Source organism: Metarhizium brunneum, chromosome 5 (genome assembly GCF_013426205.1).
Source record: "Metarhizium brunneum chromosome 5, complete sequence".
Lineage (NCBI taxonomy): Eukaryota > Fungi > Ascomycota > Sordariomycetes > Hypocreales > Clavicipitaceae > Metarhizium > Metarhizium brunneum.
The window spans coordinates 774,343-792,257 of NC_089426.1; the positions used below are offsets into that span (position 1 = coordinate 774,343).

At 52.6% G+C, this 17,915-nt stretch overlaps 8 protein-coding genes across 8 annotated transcripts; 5 read left to right on the forward strand and 3 right to left on the reverse strand.

Annotated features, from left to right (window-relative positions):
* Nucleotides 1–407: 407 nt before the first annotated feature.
* G6M90_00g083250 (uncharacterized protein) lies at nucleotides 408–698 on the reverse strand (the record flags this gene model as incomplete). Its single annotated transcript, XM_014688061.2, has 2 exons — nucleotides 408–570; nucleotides 634–698. 2 exons carry the CDS (start codon nucleotides 696–698, stop codon nucleotides 408–410), a joined length of 228 nt encoding a protein of 75 aa, XP_014543547.2.
* Nucleotides 699–3,232: 2,534 nt separating this feature from the next.
* Nucleotides 3,233–3,814, forward strand: G6M90_00g083260 (uncharacterized protein; the record flags this gene model as incomplete). Its single annotated transcript, XM_014688062.1, has 1 exon — nucleotides 3,233–3,814. One exon carries the CDS (start codon nucleotides 3,233–3,235, stop codon nucleotides 3,812–3,814), a length of 582 nt encoding a protein of 193 aa, XP_014543548.1.
* Nucleotides 3,815–4,847: 1,033 nt separating this feature from the next.
* On the reverse strand, nucleotides 4,848–5,717 carry Dyrk3 (Dual specificity tyrosine-phosphorylation-regulated kinase 3; the record flags this gene model as incomplete). Its single annotated transcript, XM_066131221.1, has 2 exons — nucleotides 4,848–5,053; nucleotides 5,123–5,717. 2 exons carry the CDS (start codon nucleotides 5,715–5,717, stop codon nucleotides 4,848–4,850), a joined length of 801 nt encoding a protein of 266 aa, XP_065987269.1.
* Nucleotides 5,718–5,825: 108 nt separating this feature from the next.
* G6M90_00g083280 (uncharacterized protein) lies at nucleotides 5,826–6,346 on the reverse strand (the record flags this gene model as incomplete). Its single annotated transcript, XM_066131222.1, has 2 exons — nucleotides 5,826–6,132; nucleotides 6,189–6,346. The coding sequence occupies 2 exons, from the start codon at nucleotides 6,344–6,346 to the stop codon at nucleotides 5,826–5,828; spliced, it is 465 nt and encodes a 154-aa protein (XP_065987329.1).
* Nucleotides 6,347–7,051: 705 nt separating this feature from the next.
* On the forward strand, nucleotides 7,052–8,683 carry AFC1 (Serine/threonine-protein kinase AFC1; the record flags this gene model as incomplete). The annotated part of the gene is made up of 5 exons (XM_014688064.1): nucleotides 7,052–7,389; nucleotides 7,453–7,787; nucleotides 7,855–8,162; nucleotides 8,220–8,379; nucleotides 8,445–8,683. 5 exons carry the CDS (start codon nucleotides 7,052–7,054, stop codon nucleotides 8,681–8,683), a joined length of 1,380 nt encoding a protein of 459 aa, XP_014543550.1.
* Nucleotides 8,684–9,646: 963 nt separating this feature from the next.
* Nucleotides 9,647–11,137, forward strand: arg-6_3 (Protein arg-6; the record flags this gene model as incomplete). Its single annotated transcript, XM_014688065.1, has 7 exons — nucleotides 9,647–10,082; nucleotides 10,137–10,402; nucleotides 10,457–10,526; nucleotides 10,581–10,656; nucleotides 10,708–10,923; nucleotides 10,977–11,026; nucleotides 11,082–11,137. The coding sequence occupies 7 exons, from the start codon at nucleotides 9,647–9,649 to the stop codon at nucleotides 11,135–11,137; spliced, it is 1,170 nt and encodes a 389-aa protein (XP_014543551.1).
* A 1,365-nt stretch (nucleotides 11,138–12,502) lies between these two features.
* On the forward strand, nucleotides 12,503–13,116 carry G6M90_00g083310 (uncharacterized protein; the record flags this gene model as incomplete). Its single annotated transcript, XM_014688066.1, has 2 exons — nucleotides 12,503–12,883; nucleotides 12,943–13,116. 2 exons carry the CDS (start codon nucleotides 12,503–12,505, stop codon nucleotides 13,114–13,116), a joined length of 555 nt encoding a protein of 184 aa, XP_014543552.1.
* A 2,677-nt stretch (nucleotides 13,117–15,793) lies between these two features.
* Nucleotides 15,794–17,619, forward strand: G6M90_00g083320 (uncharacterized protein; the record flags this gene model as incomplete). The annotated part of the gene is made up of 3 exons (XM_014688067.1): nucleotides 15,794–16,031; nucleotides 16,688–16,829; nucleotides 16,914–17,619. The coding sequence occupies 3 exons, from the start codon at nucleotides 15,794–15,796 to the stop codon at nucleotides 17,617–17,619; spliced, it is 1,086 nt and encodes a 361-aa protein (XP_014543553.1).
* Nucleotides 17,620–17,915: the final 296 nt, after the last annotated feature.

Below are 17,915 nucleotides of genomic sequence, written 5' to 3' on the forward strand. Positions count from 1 at the left end.
CCTGTGTGCCTTGGCGGTTGGCTCTGCGGGGTGTGGGGATTGGCCAACCGATTGACTCAATTGCTGAGTCCGGGTTTAGGCTCCAGCCCATGTCATTCTCAGGTCAATTGATCAACACTGAGCGAGGAAGACAAGGATGCGCCTTTTTTTTTCGTCAACGAAAATAATAAAAAATCAAATCGAAATCAGGCTATCTATCTATTGGCTTGGTCTATTCTACAGTGGTGTTTTCCCTGTCCGTAAATGCGCATGTCCCTAACCCATCATCCATAGTCCTAGTCCGTAGTCCATAGTCCATTGTCCATAATCCATATCCCATCGCGTCGTTCCATAGTATACACAAGGACCCAACATGACAATAGTTGAGCCCTCATCTTGACAAATGTAGTTGTTCCGGAGACACGTCGTCAGTCCATAGTCGTCCGGTTTTGTTGGTCGTTTTCCACCATCAGCCGTGGCCAAATGCCGCTATCCTTGAGCAGCATACTGGCAGTAGGTGCATCGGGGTACCAGGCAGTGAGGGCAGAAGTAGTCCAAGTCGACAGACCACCAGCCATTGCTGCAGCCGCACTATTCTCAGAGTTAGTTTGTCGTCATCTCGATTCAGTGTTTGAGATAATTATACGTACACACTGCCAGACCGTGGCCTTGGAGTAGTTGACGAGCTCGGTGGCGTTGTTCCTCATGTCGCAGCACATTTTTGCTTGTGTTTGGAGATGCGTGGGTGAGTCAGAGGCTTGTTCGTTGCCGAGAAGAGTGCCTGGTTTCCTAGTTCTTGGACTGAGGCCTAAGCTGAATGAGATTGTAGTGAACATGTCAAAAAGTCAAGTCGAGACAGAGTCAATGCCGGTTTATATAGCCCAAGGCATCAAGGAAACAAGGCGGTACCGAGCTCTAGAACAGGCCCGGTTGTACGGTTTCCGCAATTCACGTCGCTTTGGTGGCAGTGTGTTTGTCTGGTGAGCATTTGACCAAGAAAGGGCTTCGTCAAGGCTGCCAGGCCCCGATGTACAGGACGGCCATGCCATCGTTGAGAAGGCCATAACCTGTCATCATTGGTTCGTGGTGCCTGACTCAACTGGCCAAAATGCACTACCAGCCTTGTAAAGAGACTTTGACTCGGTAGGCCCCCAAGTAGGCATCTCTTTGGATGGGGCCAAGTTTGATTTCGCGAGTATCATCAGGCACGGGTGGGTTAGATGGCGGAGTCTATCAGCAAGAACACTTGGTGCACACAGGGCGTCGGTGGACGCGGCAGCAGGCTCAGCCAGACATTGTCCATGAATTTGCGAACCGCAAGAGAATAACCCGGGGGCTCATGTGTTTGCCCGTCCCCGAAAACGTCCTTCAAGCTGCCAACACGGATTGAGACCAACAGGCGTCGGTGCTGTTGTAGGCTGCAGTGGGTTGAGTCAATCAGTCATCAACCGTCACGGGGCGGCATCGTGGTACCCCCAGGGTTAGACGCCCTAGCGTAAGTAAGAAACCGGTTGCATTTGGTTCCTTCTTATTGGCGGCAGGGTACAGTTTTCGAAGTTTCGGTGCAGGAGCAGTCGACCAGCCTCACGTCATGGCGAAAAGCCCCAGTGTTTTTCCATTGCTTTGCCTGTTTGTCAACCCGTACCAACTGGTAAATGGGCCAAATGGCAGGCGGCCAGGGACTCCGGGCCGCAGGTCGCAAGCCCAGTCTCGTCCCGGAGGCGGGTCCCGGTTCCAGCTCGACTGTGGCGTAGCCTGCTCTCTCGGTGGCCGTAGTGGCTTCCTTCTTTTTCTTCTTCGATTTTCCCATACATCTAGACAACAGGGCTGGCTAGCTTGGGGCGTTGTCTGTGGTCTTTACCCTTCTTGCTCAAGTCTACTATATGTTAGCCCCTATTAGCCTTGTGTGGAGTGGGATTCAGGATTTCCGCGGCCCACCTCGAGACTGGAGGCACAAGTTTTCAGGGCGGCGACCGGTCAGTCGTGTTGGGTTTCAGGGCCGCACCAGCTTTTTTGGACGTTGTTGGAACTTGGAAGTCGAGGCCGTCGGGAGGAAGTATATCGCTGGCGCAGTCAAACGCTCTCAACGGGCCACTTCCCGTGCCTGGCCAAAGGTCCCAAGGGTCCAAGGGTCGACAGGTCCCGACTTCTCAGGAAAGGACTAAGGTGTCTACTCTGCAAACCTGATGTCGTCGGGTTAGGCAGCCTCTGTTTCGGCGCGGACAGGACAGCCAATTGCAAATGCCAACTCCCGCATCATGTGATTTAATCGCGACACGGGGCCAGATTGCCAAGGGAGAAGGAGCTGTGCGCGCACGGCAGTCTGCTTTGAATCGCGCTTGCCGCAGTGCATGGCCCTTACGTCATGGGCAATGAACTGCTGCAATGTAGTGATTCGGAAATTACACAATGCATGTGTTTAATTGCCCGCATATTTGGTGTTTGGAGTGTCCTTTTAGGACACAGAGGTGCCCTATTTTTAGGAACGTGGAACATCTGGCACTCTGGCTTCGTATATCTCGCACAGTCTACCATACATCACATGCAGGGTTGCCAACGTCCTGGATATTTTAATAGGGCACAGCGAAGTTATCCATCTCACGGTGGACGATAACTAGGAACCTGGATAAAGGAGAAATGGAAGCCATGTGGAGGTTCAAGGACAGTTAAGCCTTGCCGTATTCCTGTCAGTTCTTGTTCAAATGATGTCGCTCGATCCAGTCGATGCACATTTCCACCGAGATTAAAGCCACCGTGTGAATTTGATACTATACTGTTTCTGCACCACCCACTCTGGTGCCATGGATCTCGAGGCATCGAATCGAACATTACCAACAACGACTTCGACAAGAGGAGACTCCCAAGCCAGAACCATGGTGCCCACAAGAACTTCAGAACAGCTGGGAACGGGGCAATCGCCGGCGTCCTTTGCCACCCAACCATTCAGACAGCCACAAAGTAGACCTCTACCGTCTCCAATTACGATGGAAGGCCTTTTGTCACCAGCTTCGCCGACCACAGGAGTGGAAGGTCTTGATCAAGACCCTCAAGCTCGACAATAAGAGCCTCGGCTAGTCATTCATCCGGTACCTTATGCGTGACTCTGAACTTCGGAAGACGAGGCAGACGATTAATGCCAAAAGCTCGATTCGCGTATACACAAGGAAGCTTGGTGTCTCTACAAAAAGGACACTGGAAATCGTGGGACAGATCTATTAGAGATTATCTTCGCGAATACAGCCGACGCTTCATCATGCGAGAATGGGGGCTGCGGAGAGAACACAAAGTCAAGTCTCCTATGGGCCGACTTCTTATCTACCACATCTACTTTTTCTGGGTCCGAGATACTTCACATTTCCACATCGGGCTCGACCAACTCGACAATGCCACTATTCGCCATAGTTGCATGTTTTCTGGTTGCCGAAAGCATGAGCTGGTCTATGCTAAACCTATGAACCTGAAGGATCTTGTTGAAAAGCTGGATGAGGAATCGGACGCGTATACCGATGAAGAGCATGAGTCGAACGAATGCATACCACGTCGGGTTAAGGAGTGCTGGGTCTGTGGACGAGCGGACGAGCGGACGAACAACCCGAAGCTGAAGGTTCTCTGCTGGGAAGATATTGATTTCTGGATTCTCCATGACCCCGAAGGCAATGGCGGTTGGGATCGCTTGGCCACGCAAATACTCCTTCGCTGGCATGAAGGCGAGGACAAGCAGATCGTCCCGACATGGCACACCTTCATCGAAGAGGATATTCCTATGCTCCGTCATGTGTCTCACATACTCGCCAAGGCACTGTCGGAAGGGGCTATTGATAACAACGGCTACTAAGAGAGAGCTGACCCTATTTTCCCCACCAAGCTTAACAAGCCATCCATCAAAGTTCGATGGAAACGGGAGTGGCTGCATCGGCCCGTGTCCCAGGAGACCGTCAATGCGCTAGGCAAGAAGTCGAACGATCCTGCGACGGCTGCAGTCTTTGACAGCCACTCCGTACGGTTGGGGATTGCGCTGGGCCTCGCAGAGAAGATGTCGCAGTATGGCTACAGTCGAGGCTGTGGGTTGCCTATGCATACCAGACGTATGCGAGCCTGTCCAGAGCAACAAGCAGACACACAAATCCCAATGCCAACCCCACTTTCGCACGAAAGCTCCCAGCTGCCGCTGCCACCACGGTCGTCAAGCGGGTTAAACCCTTTACTTCCCAAATCACCTGAGCCCCCAGCCACTTCTGCTTGGAAAACCGGCCGTCCCGAGCGCTCATCATGGCCGCGGCCGCAATCTTCCAATGGCCTGCACGCTGTAGCGAACATTGAAACCACCAGACACAAGCCGCCCCCTAACCACATTGTTAGCAGCGACCAACGTCCATTCGTTCCCACCGTTCCTGACCACACCCCACAACAGCAACCTCCAGTACCATCTGGCAAAACGGGCCCTTGTATCTTCTGCGGAAAACGTTACGCTCGTAGGGCGCTGCTTTAGAACCACCTCGAGCAGCATTTGGAGCGAGCAGATGGCTCGTTCATACCATGCCCTCGTCCAGAGTATCAGGCTGAGGGGGTTGTATTGGACAATATTATGAAATTTAAAGCTCACGCCTCTCGTCTCCATGGCTCGACATCCAGGAGAATTGAGGCCCAGGCTCGGGCGAACCCAGTCTGACGCTGCCTAGGGAACGGAGGATTAATCTCATTCTATTTAGTCGGAAGCAGTTGCGTTTTTTAATATTGAGGATTGTGCTAGTGCCATCGAGGTCTACGGCTACGAGAGATGTTGCAGCATGCGCGCAGGCACCACTCAAATACGTTAGATATAAAACCATCGTGGCGATATTGGTACTTGAGATCTGGCCCGATAACATTTATCGTCTCATAAATATCGCTCGCGGTCCTTCCTCGAGGAATTCATGCAGCATCAGTTCCATAGCCGTCCTTCGCTTCTCCGGCAACCATTCGGGCATGCCCGACGCGAAATCGAGAAACTGCTCTTTATCATCGTCTTGTAGATGCTTCACTGTATCTGATAGCGTTATCCCTCTACGGATGAGATCCTTGCGCATGATAGAATCTGGTGCAATGTAAGATATTAGTCTGTTATGCCTCTTTTTGCCAACGAAAATAAGGGGGTTTAACGAACCGTCGTCGTCGAGGAACGGACCGCCCCAAAACTCATTCATGTTCATACATTCCTTGCCTCGTGCGTTGAGAATCGACTTCTTGAGCCTGTTTTGCCGCAAGAGTCGTTCTCTCTCGATCACAAGCTTGGGCGGGTCGCCAAGCAGAGAAACCATCTGGGCCAGGTGAACGTGTGCGTCATATTCCCCGTCATCCCCGGCAGGTCGCTCGAACAGGCTGATATCTTCCAGGAGGTTCCACATCTGCGTGGTATGAGTATGCATGAGCAAAAAGAGATTGGGGGGCTTATTCCTCACAAGTAGTCCGAGGTTCCAGATGTCAACACTGTAGGACCAAGGACACCCAAGTAGCACTTCTGGCGCACGATAGCGGTGAGCTTGTATCGCAGAGAGATGTCCCTGGTTTTCTACTCCAGGGAAGCAGAGGTTGAAGTCAGCCAGCTTGGGCAGCAGTCTGCGGCCTTGCAAAGGGCCAAAATCGCTTTGAGAGAGGTAGATGGCACGGCCGTCCCCAGGACGAGTGCGTCTAGGTTGAAGGCTGTCTTTTTGGCGCGCGGCAAAGTTTTTTAATACCGCATCGTGCTCAAATGTAATCATGATATTATCGTCCTTGATATCTTAGACGCTAGAGTCAGAATAATAAGCAAATGTTATCCTGTGAAGGCATACCAGTATGGATAAGACGGCACGCAGAGTGCAAGTAACCTAAAGCTTCAAGGAGACAAAAGACGTAGAGCTTGAATAGCTGTAATGGTATCCTATTCCCGGGGAGTCGGCGTTGAAGGTCAAATAGGGTCTCTCGCATTGGCTCAAAAACGAGGCAGAAATAACTCCCTTGCGGTGCGTGTAGCTGGAGGACTCGAGAGGTAGGCGGATAAAGGATATACCCTCATGAGACGGATCGGCTTCGGCAATACTCTTTGAATGAGCTGCTTCTCTAGATGCATCTGTATCAAGGGCCGCGACCTTGATGCTAACGTAGCGAGGTATAGATGACTTGCACCATTTCTTGCTAGAGGACGGCGTTACATGGATGAATAAGAAGAGGAGGGGAGACATGAAGCTTACAACTTTAAGTTTTCAGCTAGCCATACTGTTGAGCTGGAGCCGTATCCCAGCTTGAAGATTATCTTGAATCTGCCATCCAACACTTGACCCGGCTGGGTGTGGTGAAAATATTCCAGTCTGTCACCTGTGAGACATTCCTCCTCGATGGCTTCGTTCATCATGTGAGCTGATTGGAGGACTGAGATGGATCTGCGTTGAGGAACAAGTAGACCAAGGCATTGGTTAGGCCGGAGTAGTGGCTTCCTTGTGACAGGTACCATCATCAGACAGCGGATTCGTGGTAAATGAAAGCTCTGCATTAAATCAAATTGGGGAAATAGTATTGACAGCCTCTGCTTCTACACTTGATGTAGCATTTCGTGTAGGGAGGAATGGTGCTCTAAACATGGAACTGACCGGACTACTTAGAAGCAGGAAATATACCGGACATGGACTTGACACATGCAGGGATTAGAGGCCTTGGCCTACAACGTTGTGGTGGCATTGGTGGTTGCAACCAGCCAGTACGGAAGCTCACAACTTGCAGTACGCATGAAGGGAGATACTACAAGATTCCTGGTCTAAGCAAGAGACGTACATACTGTCTGCTCATGAGCACGTACCTCACTATTCTTACCAGACGTTGGTGACGGGGACAAAATCGCATATGGTTCCCCCAGTGTCGCGTTGGCCGCGCGCTTCGGTGCGCTGTATTACCCATGCCAGGGCACTGTTGGCAACTTGCAAGGGCCGGCGTATTCAACCTCAAGTGCTGCCTGGCCTCTCACGCCGTTTTGAACCTTCAGTATGCAAGGCCACCGCAAATATTATCCACCGTGATATTTGCTTGGAACAACCAATGTTGCCCAGTACTCATCACTACTATGAACTGTACCGCTGGCCTACGTCGGCAACTTATTGTCGCTCAAAAGCACGCTCTTACTTCGATACACCGCGGTCAACCAATTCTTGTTCCTCAAGCACTTCATCGATTCAACCGGCATTTCGTGCGGACAATATTAACCCAGCCAAAGGTTTTTCCGACTGTCGGTTTTGAGACCGTTCCCGCAGACGAGCCGATAGAAGAGGAAAAGCTCCCGAATTACAAGGCCGAACGGTACTATCCTGTCCTCATCGGCCAAGTCCTGCAAGACAGGTACCAGATCACCGGCAAACTTGGCTTTGGTGGAGGGTCGACTGTCTGGGCTTGTCGCGACCTCAAGTACGTACAAGTCCGCAAACTATACGGAACCCGTCCATCTATCTAACACACCCATGACTCTAGACAAGATACGGCATTGATCATAAAGATCTGCGCCACCGGCGAGACTGGTGAGAAAGACGCCAGGCAGGAGGTGGCCATTTCTGACCATATCAAGTCCATCGATGCACCGCATCATCCCGGCAAAGAGCTGCTGCGAATCGCCCTGAAGAACTTTGAGATCGAGGGGCCTAATGGCAACCACCAATGCCTCCTATTTGCTCCACTGGGCAGGACCTTGACTGAGTTCCGAAAGCTTTTCCCGGGAAATGCTCTCGACTCTAATGTCCTGCGACAAACCTTGCTCTGTATTATCATGGGTCTGGACTTTCTTCACCAAGTCGGCGTGGTTCATACCGGTATATCTCGGCGTCCAACCCAACGTCAACAGCTAAATATCATCTTTTCTGACGCTGCACCATTTAGATCTCTCCCCTAATAACATTCTTGCCGGCCTCGGTCCCCGGGATTCGGGTGTGTTTGGTCAGATCGAGGAGCTCGAACTAGCGACCCCGTCACCTCGCAAGGTATTGCCAGACCGCTCGATATACCTCTCCTACCAGCTGCCGATTACACATGGTGCTCCAGTCATCACCGATTACGGTGCTGCTCGTCTAGGAGAGCCGGGTGAGAAGCACTCTGGGGACGTGATGCCAGGAGTTTACCGAGCACCAGAGATTATCATGGGAGCTGACTGGGATTCCAAAATTGACATGTGGTCTCTCGGGGTCATGGTACGTCGATGCTCTGTCCTGATGTCAACATTTAGAGAAATGACTAAAGCTCCGTAGGTCTGGGATCTCTTCGAAGGTGGTCGTCTCTTCCGCGCTATAAGCGCTGACCGACTGGACGACCAACTCCACCTCGCCGAGATGGTGTCGCTGTTGGGTCCGCCACCTAGGAAGTTCTTGGAGATGCATGAAAAGTCCCGCAAGTATTGGGATTCGGAAGGTGAGTGTCGCTCCGTGCACTGGAGACGTGCGGCCATACCTCTCCATGCTAATGGCTTTACCTAGGCAACGGGATTGCCTCAACCCCCATCCCAGATCAGTCTCTTGAGAGCCGTGAGACGAAACTAGAGGGTAAAGAAAAGCAATTGTTCCTGGCCTTTGTGCGCAAGGTTTTGTGCTGGCTTCCAGAAGACCGCACGTCGGCTGACGGGCTCTACAATGACGAATTCTTGAACGGCTACATACGGCATGAGGGCCATGTGGCGGCAGAGCGAGCCGCACTAGATAAGCGCGACGCGGTATGACAATACCTACGACAAGACTGTTGCTGCTAGTCCACGAAACAAGAAGAAAGGGGGCTTATTCTGGAAGTTGTGCCGACATGAGGCCCATGACGTGGTCAAGTCTCGTGATGGCGGTGGCATCCTCGAAAGCCTTGACTTGGCCATAGTAGAGCAACGGCCGAAGGAGCTCTCACCAAGGCACAACCAACTCAAGGAGCCCCGTACAAGGATGCAAGGTGCACCCAGAGCCCTCGAATTGCTATCCTATGCGGGACCTGCAGCGAGAAAAAGATGGCCAAGAGGATCGAGTTTAGTAAATGCCGCAGACGCCGCCTATACCGCAAGCTCGTTCGAACGTGCAAACTGGCCGAGTAAGCCATCCAGCAGGTCCAGCGGTATCTGCGAGGTTTGTCATGCAAAGCCGAGGCGAACGAGAAGAGGAGAGGACATCCGAGCCATGCATAATTTCTGAAGAAAAGCGGAGGAAATGTTGCTCCAAGAAACGCGAGGAGTGCCTTGGGGCAACACTAGCGCGGGTGATGCTCGCGGTGGACGATGGGTGGGCAAGAGGGTCTTGACTCTTGATGCTGCGTCATGGGGCACGTGTATCAACAGCGCCACGCCTGCCAAATTGTAGTAGTAGGTGGATAGAGTGTGAGTCAGCAATTGTACGTGTACTTGGAGCATCGTCAGAGCTCAGTGAGTTTTTCAATCTTTCTTTGAGTACAATCACACAACACATTGCTTGCCCGAGGTCCAAGTCCACGTTCCATCAACGGCCACTTGCAGACTTGAAGCCGCCCGACTTCGGCTATAAGCCCCTGGCCCGAAGTCCACGGGACCCACCGCAGCCCACACTAAACGTCAGTCAAGGATTTCGTGGTGCGCATCTCATCTCAGATATTAACCTCACTCCAACGGCACCCGCAGCACACCACTTGCCCTCCCGATTTCAGGTCAATTGGGCTGCTTCATCTTGGAATCATGCTGTCTGCTACTTGCGGGGTCGTGCGCATCGGCGCTCGCCGAGTTGCCCCACGCGCTGCTGCCCTCGCCGTCACCTGTAGGCCCAGGGCCTCCTTCGGCGGAATAACGCCCAATATCGTCCACGGCCGCGCGATTGCCACCACCGGACGTCCTTCTAATGCTCTCAACACGAACCCGAACCCCCCTCTAGGCAAGAAAAATGCTTCCAACGAGGTACCGTCGCGGATTGCCCTCATTGGCGCCCGCGGTTACACCGGCCAGGCCTTGATTGACCTTCTCAACGACCACCCTAACATGGACCTTCGCCATGTGTCTTCTCGAGAGCTTGTCGGACAGGAGCTCAAGGGCTATACTAAGCGCAAGATTATCTACGAGAGCCTATCTCCCGAGGATGTTGCTCGTTTGGACAAGGATGGCCAGGTCGACTGCTGGGGTAGGCTCGCCCCCTCGCTAGATATTTGACAGTTCTACTAACACCCAAAAATAGTCATGGCCTTACCCAACAAGACCTGCCAGCCCTTTGTCGAAGCATTGAGTCAAAGCTCGAGTCTCATCATTGATCTTTCGGCCGACTACCGGTTTGATTCGACGGGGAAATGGACCTACTCATGCCCTGAGCTTGTGACGCGCAGTAAGATTGCGCAGTCCACGCGCATCAGCTGCCCGGGCTGCTATTCAACGGGCTCTCAACTCGGTATTGCTCCTCTTATGCCGTATTTGGGGGGCGTTCCTACGGTTTTTGGTGTTTCGGGAGTATGTCCCCCTTCCCCAATGCCGACACCCGCGCTCAACGCTAACTGATCCAAGTTCTCGGGAGCTGGAACGAAGAAGAGCCCCAAGAACGACGAGACGCTTCTCAAGGATAACCTTTTGCCTTGTTAGTTGAAAAGAAATCATGATTATAGGGATGTTGGAAGCTGACCTTGAGCAGACTCTCTTACGGGACACATCCACGAGCGAGAAATCAGCCACCACCTTGGGGCCCCGACGGCATTCATTCCTCACGTGTTAGACCTGTCCCTTTTTCCTTTGCCTATCATATACTGATTCAATGACAGCGCTTCCTGGTTCCGCGGTATCCAATTGACCATCAACATCCCCCTGTCCAAGGAGATGACTTCTCGAGACATTCGCCAGATTTACCAAGACAGATACGCCGGCGAGAAGCTTGTCAAGGTCGTTGGCGAAGCTCCCTACGTCAAGTCGATCCAGAACAAGCATGGAGTTGAAATCGGTGGGTTCGCTGTTGATGACAGTGGCAAGCGTGTCGTTATGTGAGTTGCGCATCTGAGATTGAACCCCCATGAGCTCCAACTAACCTCCGTAGCTGTGCCACGATTGATAATCTAAACAAGGGCGCCGCCACGCAATGCCTGCGTAAGTACTGTCGGTTCGTAACGAAGGCTTTCACGGTTTGCTAACGACTGCACAGAGAACATGAACCTCGCCCTCGGATACGACGAGTACCAGGGAATTCCCATTGAGTAGTCGTCTTGATCCCCAAGCACTGGAGTCCATTGCGCAAGGCTTGGTATTGAATGTCTGGACCTTGAACGGCCTTTCCGTTGAAGAAAAGAGATGCGTCTTGCAGGTCGTTTCATGAAAATCGTCACCAGTTCCAGGGGCTAATGCGCATTGCTTCTTGCGATGCGCCGCCGAAACAGCGCGCTGGTCGTATCGGAGCAGGTCTAGCTTTAGCTTACAGGTACGGGCGGTCTGTGTTTAATGCCCCTTGGACTTGCCAAATCGACTGGGGATGCTTGCACTTGCTGTGACATACCGAGTTTCGGCCTGGAGCCCTGCTTCTTCCCTGGAAGTTCTTACATATCTTGACATACAATCCAGAGTGTACCTGCATGTGGTGACTTGCACCGACACCGCCAGGCGGCTTGCGTCTCATGGGGCCTTGGCTGGGCTAGCCACAGTGATCATGAACTTCATCGTCATATGAGGCCACAGGGCTTCCTAATCTAGTACTATATCAATATTAGAAGATTCTCCGTACAATGCAGCAACTGCAGGCCTTCTTTTTTCCATCACATTGTGATAGGGGTAACTCAGGCAAAGCCCTTGATTCTCCCATCTACCACACAACCCAGAGTCCTCCAAGCCACGCAACCCTTTCCAGCAGCGGGCTCGCGAGCCAATCTCTCCCCTGACGTTGGCGACTGGATCCTGAACCATGGCGAAGGTCGCATGAAGTCGACAAGATACAGTGCAAGCACGAGGGGTTGTTGCCTTACGTATAATTGACGGGCTCGTATGTATCCTGTCGGAAGGTGCAGGTTGAGGTGATTAAAAGAGCATCACGAAGCAGGCGTAACAAGAGCTTGAGCAGGAGGCGGCGCTGTTAACTAACAGGACCGGGATGCGGGTCGCCCAGGTTTCATGGAAGACGACCGGGTGCCTGTTTACAGTCCGTGGCAATTTGCGCGTCGAGAAGGTGAATTGCTCGGCGGGCTCACTCTTTTGCTAGGTGCGCTCACGCGCCATTCGGTATCTAGTACCTGGTTATCAGGTATTATATTAGTATATATTAATATATACAGCATATATTGGAATATATTTTATAAAGAGTAAGGCAATAAGCGCACCTAGTAAAAAGCGTAAACCCGCCGAGCAAGTCGCGTCGAGAAGTATACACTAGTAAACTTTAATATATTGCCCTATTAAGCGCGATAACTAGGTACATCATCTACTTAAATACCCAAACCCCTTTGCCGTCCCCCGTAGATATTCCCCCTCTTCCCCCTTGCATTTCTCAACGCCGTCAACAAGCCATCGATTCGTCTTCCGCCCGCAGGCTGTGCGCCACCGTACTCCGTACTTCAATTGACATCTCGGCCAGCCGTCATGGGCTTCTTCGCCACGTCCATGGGCTACTTTGCCTTTTGCGCCCTGCACCTGGTGTGCTTCGCGCTGGCGCTGGCGGTGTGTGGTCTGTACGGCCAGGACCTCAACCACTCCCACCGGCAACACGTACACAGCGACTCTAAATGGGTGAGCCATCGACTCTCCGCACGCGTGTTGGCCCCCTACTGCGCGAGAGCAATGCGCGAGAAGCTAATCCCGAGGCTGCAACAGGTCTATGCCGTCGTTGTAGGTGCACTGTCGGCCGTGACATGCGTCGTCTGGTTCGTGCCTGCTCTTCTGCGCCACGCGGGCGTGTTTGGGGCTGTTTGGAACTCGATACTCTTCATCCTGTGGATTACGCTGTTTGGGGTGTTTGGCGCGGTAGGTGACTCGACTTTTCTGCGTCGCCATGGCGGGCGGGACTAACACCGCGGTCGCAGCTGTTCATCCACGAGAATGCCGAGGGCGACGGCGACATCCAGCGCATGAAGAACGCCGTGTGGGTTGATCTCACCAGCGCGCTTCTGTGGCTGGTTTCTGCCGTTGCCACTACCGTCTACTGGTGGAGGCACCGTGATACCCGATCGATGTTTACTGGACGCGCTCGTGCTTAAGTAATGATGCGGTGCCTCGAGGTCGACGGTGAGGAGCATCAGGGTTTCGCGTGGGGGGCGTGGCAAGGTCATGTGAAGTCGACGCGTAATATTTACCTATGAAGAAGTATACACTAATACCATGTACTATCATTTCAACATGTTGAGTTCTTGATTGATCATTCTAGCCAGAGGCTCGCGATGCGTCAGAAGCTGCCAAGATTGGTGATTCATCGCGGCGTGCCGGCGCAGGCCATCTCCCGATCGCCTCAGCCACTGCGATATTGTGATATACTAATATGATAAACATATAGCCTAGATGGGGGTAGTGCTTGTGCTAATGCCTGTGTCCTTTGTTTCCTCCGTCAGCCTTTTTAGGAAACCTCGTCGCGCGACACTTGTAGTACAGTTCAGCCTTGCGCGTGCAGCACGATGCAAGTATTTTGCTATAGCCTTGTCTCGTACAGCCAACACAGCCTCACACCCATAATCCTGAAGCAGATATTCATACGTGGCCGCACTGACTTACTTATTCGGCATAATGATGAATTGAGGAAGGTTGAAAGTTCAGCCTTGGCTTCATTGATCATCTTGGTAGCTAGCTCAGAGCGGTCAGAGTGCTCCGCGAGACTAAGGCCCTCGCAGATCTACAGGGTGATGGCAGCGTCTGGACGCCATTTTTGAATTGTGGTCGACGATCAAACGCGGATGGGAATTCGTACTGATAGTGCCGCTCCGAGGTCGAAATCAGCTAGTCATGCGTGTTTTGTGGTGGGAGTTTGAGATGCTAGTGCTGCTAATCTCGTTGATCTACGCTGGATGGCGTTGAAGTTGGCTCCGCCTGTTACAGGTGCTGTGGCATCATTGCAGAGATGGATCGGAGACGGAGGGAAGCTGAAGCACATCGATACTTGCAAGGATGGCGTTTGGGTGGTGTAGACACGTGGCTGAGGTTGGAAAATTGGTCACTTAATCGGATCTACTCCATAGAGAACGTGAACTTGGCGCGGCACGGCGCCAAGCACGAGTCCTGAAAACAGCAAGCCACGATTAGCGCCAGGGACGGCAAGATGGAACACCTCTCTGGCTAGGTTGATGGATGCGGTGACAAAACGGGTTGGAGGGCATGGGTTGTGTTGTGGCCAGCGGGAGCATGGGTCATGGGTGATGGACAACGATCGTCGTGGCGTGGGTTGTGGTCGAAAGCAAAAAGAACAAGCGGGCTAGCTGTACTTGAGGACACAGACTGACAGATAGGGAGGTTGAGAGACAACGACAAGTCGAGGCGGCACCGAGGCGCTGTGGCAGAGGACGCTCGCACATGAATGAATATCCGAATGAATACACACACTGTCGTGATGAAGATCCACCATCGAGGCTGGACGAAAGAAGATATGACGTCGGCATACTAACAGACCGACTCGACGCCATGTTTTTCACCCCGCCAGGACCTGATTCGGGCTCGGTCCTCTTGCCGACAACGTGTTGGGCATTGCATCTCCGGCCCTAGTAGTGTCTGGTGGGTGGCCCAAGTTTCGCCGTGGTGATTGCAAATGCGAACGTAATAATGTCATGAGAGCCGCCAAAGGGCCAAGGCTTTCCTGTGGTCCACATGGGCCTTTTGTGGCCCTTTGTGCTGTTGCTTGCTCATCATCGGGTGTCGGTACAAGTGTCACGCGAGACGACAGCTCGGCGTGTGCTGCCTTTTTTTTGTTTGTTTTTATTATCCCTTCTTTGTCTTATTGGGCCCGCCAGTCTGTTGGGCGCTCACTCTCGGTTGTGTGTGCTTGCCTGGATACTGCATATTGTGCTCGCGATACTTCTGGCGTGCGTGTGCGTGTGCGTTTGCCTCGTCAGATGTCGGACAGGTCAAGTGCACGGTCAAGGTGACCTCATTTCGCCTTCTTTTTTCGCCCTTCCCAAGTCGGCAAGCACGATTTCGTAAAAAAGTCAATTTTCCGTACACTGATTTGCAGTTGGTATTTGAGGCACGCAAGCGTCAAGCAGTGCCAGAGCTGAGTGGCCCGTCTCACCACTTGCAGCCACCACCAACCATCCAATGTCCATGTTGGACGTGCCAGCGGCTTCAATTCTCCAAATTTTACACCGAACAAGCAGTCCGAGTTGACTGCTCGTTGCACCAGACATCTCGTGCGTCTCTGATTGGCCAGGCCCTTGCGTCGATCGACCCTTCAACACTCGCCAACACCCTTCAACACCCTTTGACAGCTTGTCTGTTGGCTCCGTCTCCGGCCAGCCTCCCTATCCAAACTCATCATTTACATTTCATTTCCAATCGAAACTTTGTCGTCGAATCCAAGCCCAGCGAGTTTCCGCCACTATTGTCTACCTCATCGGCACCGACGACACTCCAACCCTCGAGCCTACAATCTCTACTCAGCACCCGGCTGGACCCCGATCGAGTCCCTCCACCACGCGTACCCAGGCACAATCGAGCCTTCACAATCCGACCACTACTCAACCCCCAAATTGCCACCACTTTTCGACTTTCCCATGCATACGTAGCCTATCGAAGGCGTCATTGAACTGTCGCGGATACAACATCTTGCCAGAAATCGCCTAGTCGTTTACCATCACCGTTTCTCGCCATCTTGCTGCCCCTCAGCCACACAACGCCTCCAGCCAAAACGGAAAAAAAAAAAGTTCCTTGGCCCAGTTTACAGTGCCTGATATCGTCATGGCCAGCTTCGCCAGGTCCTTCAAGCCGCCATCGGCACTCCTATCGCCCCGTCGACGTCCAGGAATGCCCGGTCGCACCTTGTCCAACTCGTCCGACCTGTCCTTGACCCCGAGTGCCGCCGCGGCACACCAGACGGACTACTTTGTCGACCAGCCGGTAGCATCGGCACCGAGTTCGCCATTCATGTCTCCTGCTCCTGGGGCCGTGGCAGCAGACGGAGCACAATCTACCAAAGGTACGTAGACGCCGCGTTTTCTTCTCGATTTTCCTTGATTGAGCCATTCCCATGTTTCGCCAAAAATGTTCCCCAACTTTGTTATCCCCGTTCAACTGCTACAGGTGCAAATGCGCCACCAAACAAACACCCAGATCCACCACCACCCCGAATCTTCCCTCGTCTACGTTCCTCTGCTTCGATGCTCGTCCTGCCAAGCCCATGCTGTAATGCGGCATGGGCTTGGCGACTAGGCCGTGTGCGGCAAATCGCGACCATCTCCACACCGCATCACCACCTTTACCAGCCATCCAGCCCATCGCGGGGTACAGGCAGCTCCGTACGAAGCACAGTGCCGCTTCATCACTACACAGGCATCCTGAACTCCACCCGTTGTGCGACAGGCCCTCCAAGTGGTGCGAATCAAGGGCCACGGATGGGACGGAGGGGGGTCGTTCGTCATGTCCAGCAAAAGAGCGCCGCTCTGTGGACCTGTCAAAATGGTCTACTCATTCCGTCCAGTCCGGCCGCCCGTTGTTGATGACGGTGGTGGTCTAGCATTAATCAATCTTCGCGGCTGCCGATGCCCGGGTTCCATCCCCATGTTCCATCCCCATATATCTCGACTAGGCGCACATAAGAGCAGTGGCAACTAACGACGCTTCCCACGTATGTAGGCAGTCCCGACTTGTCTGTTGGCTCTTCTCGATCAAACAGCAATCCCATCGCTATTGAACTTCCCAAGCTGAGGAAATACAATACTTCTGGCTCAGCTGGCACACCTCCGGAGCCCCTGTCTGCTCGTGGTGATCTTCCAGGGTGAGACCTACCCAATCCTTGACGATCAATTTTTATGAAAAAGGAAAAGGAAAGAAAAAGAAAGAAAAACTAATCGTAAAAAAGGGGTTACTTTCCCATGCACGAGGACCCCAAGAGCAGAATCCATCGTCCACACCCATTTTTTCATGACGCTCCGCTTTCTCGACCTCAGCGAACCTCTGACTCAATCACTATGCAAGCCGAGCGAGCTAGGACCTCTCACACAGCCATGTCGTCGTCCATGGCCAACACAAGCACACCAGTATCATCTTATATTGCCCCGGGATTCCACGACGCTCCTGTGCCGATGGGTAAATACTACCCGTCAAACTATGAGCAACAACACCCGCAGTCCGATTCAGATGGCCCGCAACCGGCACCTATTTCCGATATGGCTTCATCCTCTGTCAAGTCAAACTCTGATCTCCCGCAACGTAGGCCCGACCCAATTCGAGGCGATAACCCTCAACTGGAAATGCGTCGCAAGATGCAACAGTATCAACGGGACATGATTGCGCAGGCCACCATGGTGCTGGGTGCGTCTACCAAGACAGGAAACGGCGTGTCCCTCAACGGACTGCCAGCAAAGGATATTTGGCTGTCAGGGCCAGCTTCACAGAAGCCTCTTTCACCAAGGCTTCACCCTCTGGGTAGTCCTGGGCCCGTCACACCCATGGAGCTCGAGGCGAGCAGCAGTGGTTATGTAGACAGAGGGATAAAATCGCACTCGCCGCTGTCTAAAGACGGCCTCACTCCACCTGGTCCAAGGCACTCGGCAAATTCGCTATGAAGGCTATCATTGCAAAAGTTATGACTGTACATCCTGGGTCCAGTATTATTGGACGTCGAGGATTTTGCACTCGAAACATGAATTGGCAGCATTGCTTTTTGGCAGCATTTTCGGCGTCCTGTACATTTTATCAATTTTACTTTTGCGGGGAGTTTTGGACAATGAAGTGGCATGTCTAATGAACATACGTCGATACCCTTAGATTTAGACTTGGCCCTTCTATATCATAAGTACGTACTCCGTACTTTTTTTGAATTCTTGACTGCATGGTGGTGTGACTGCATATTTACTCCGAA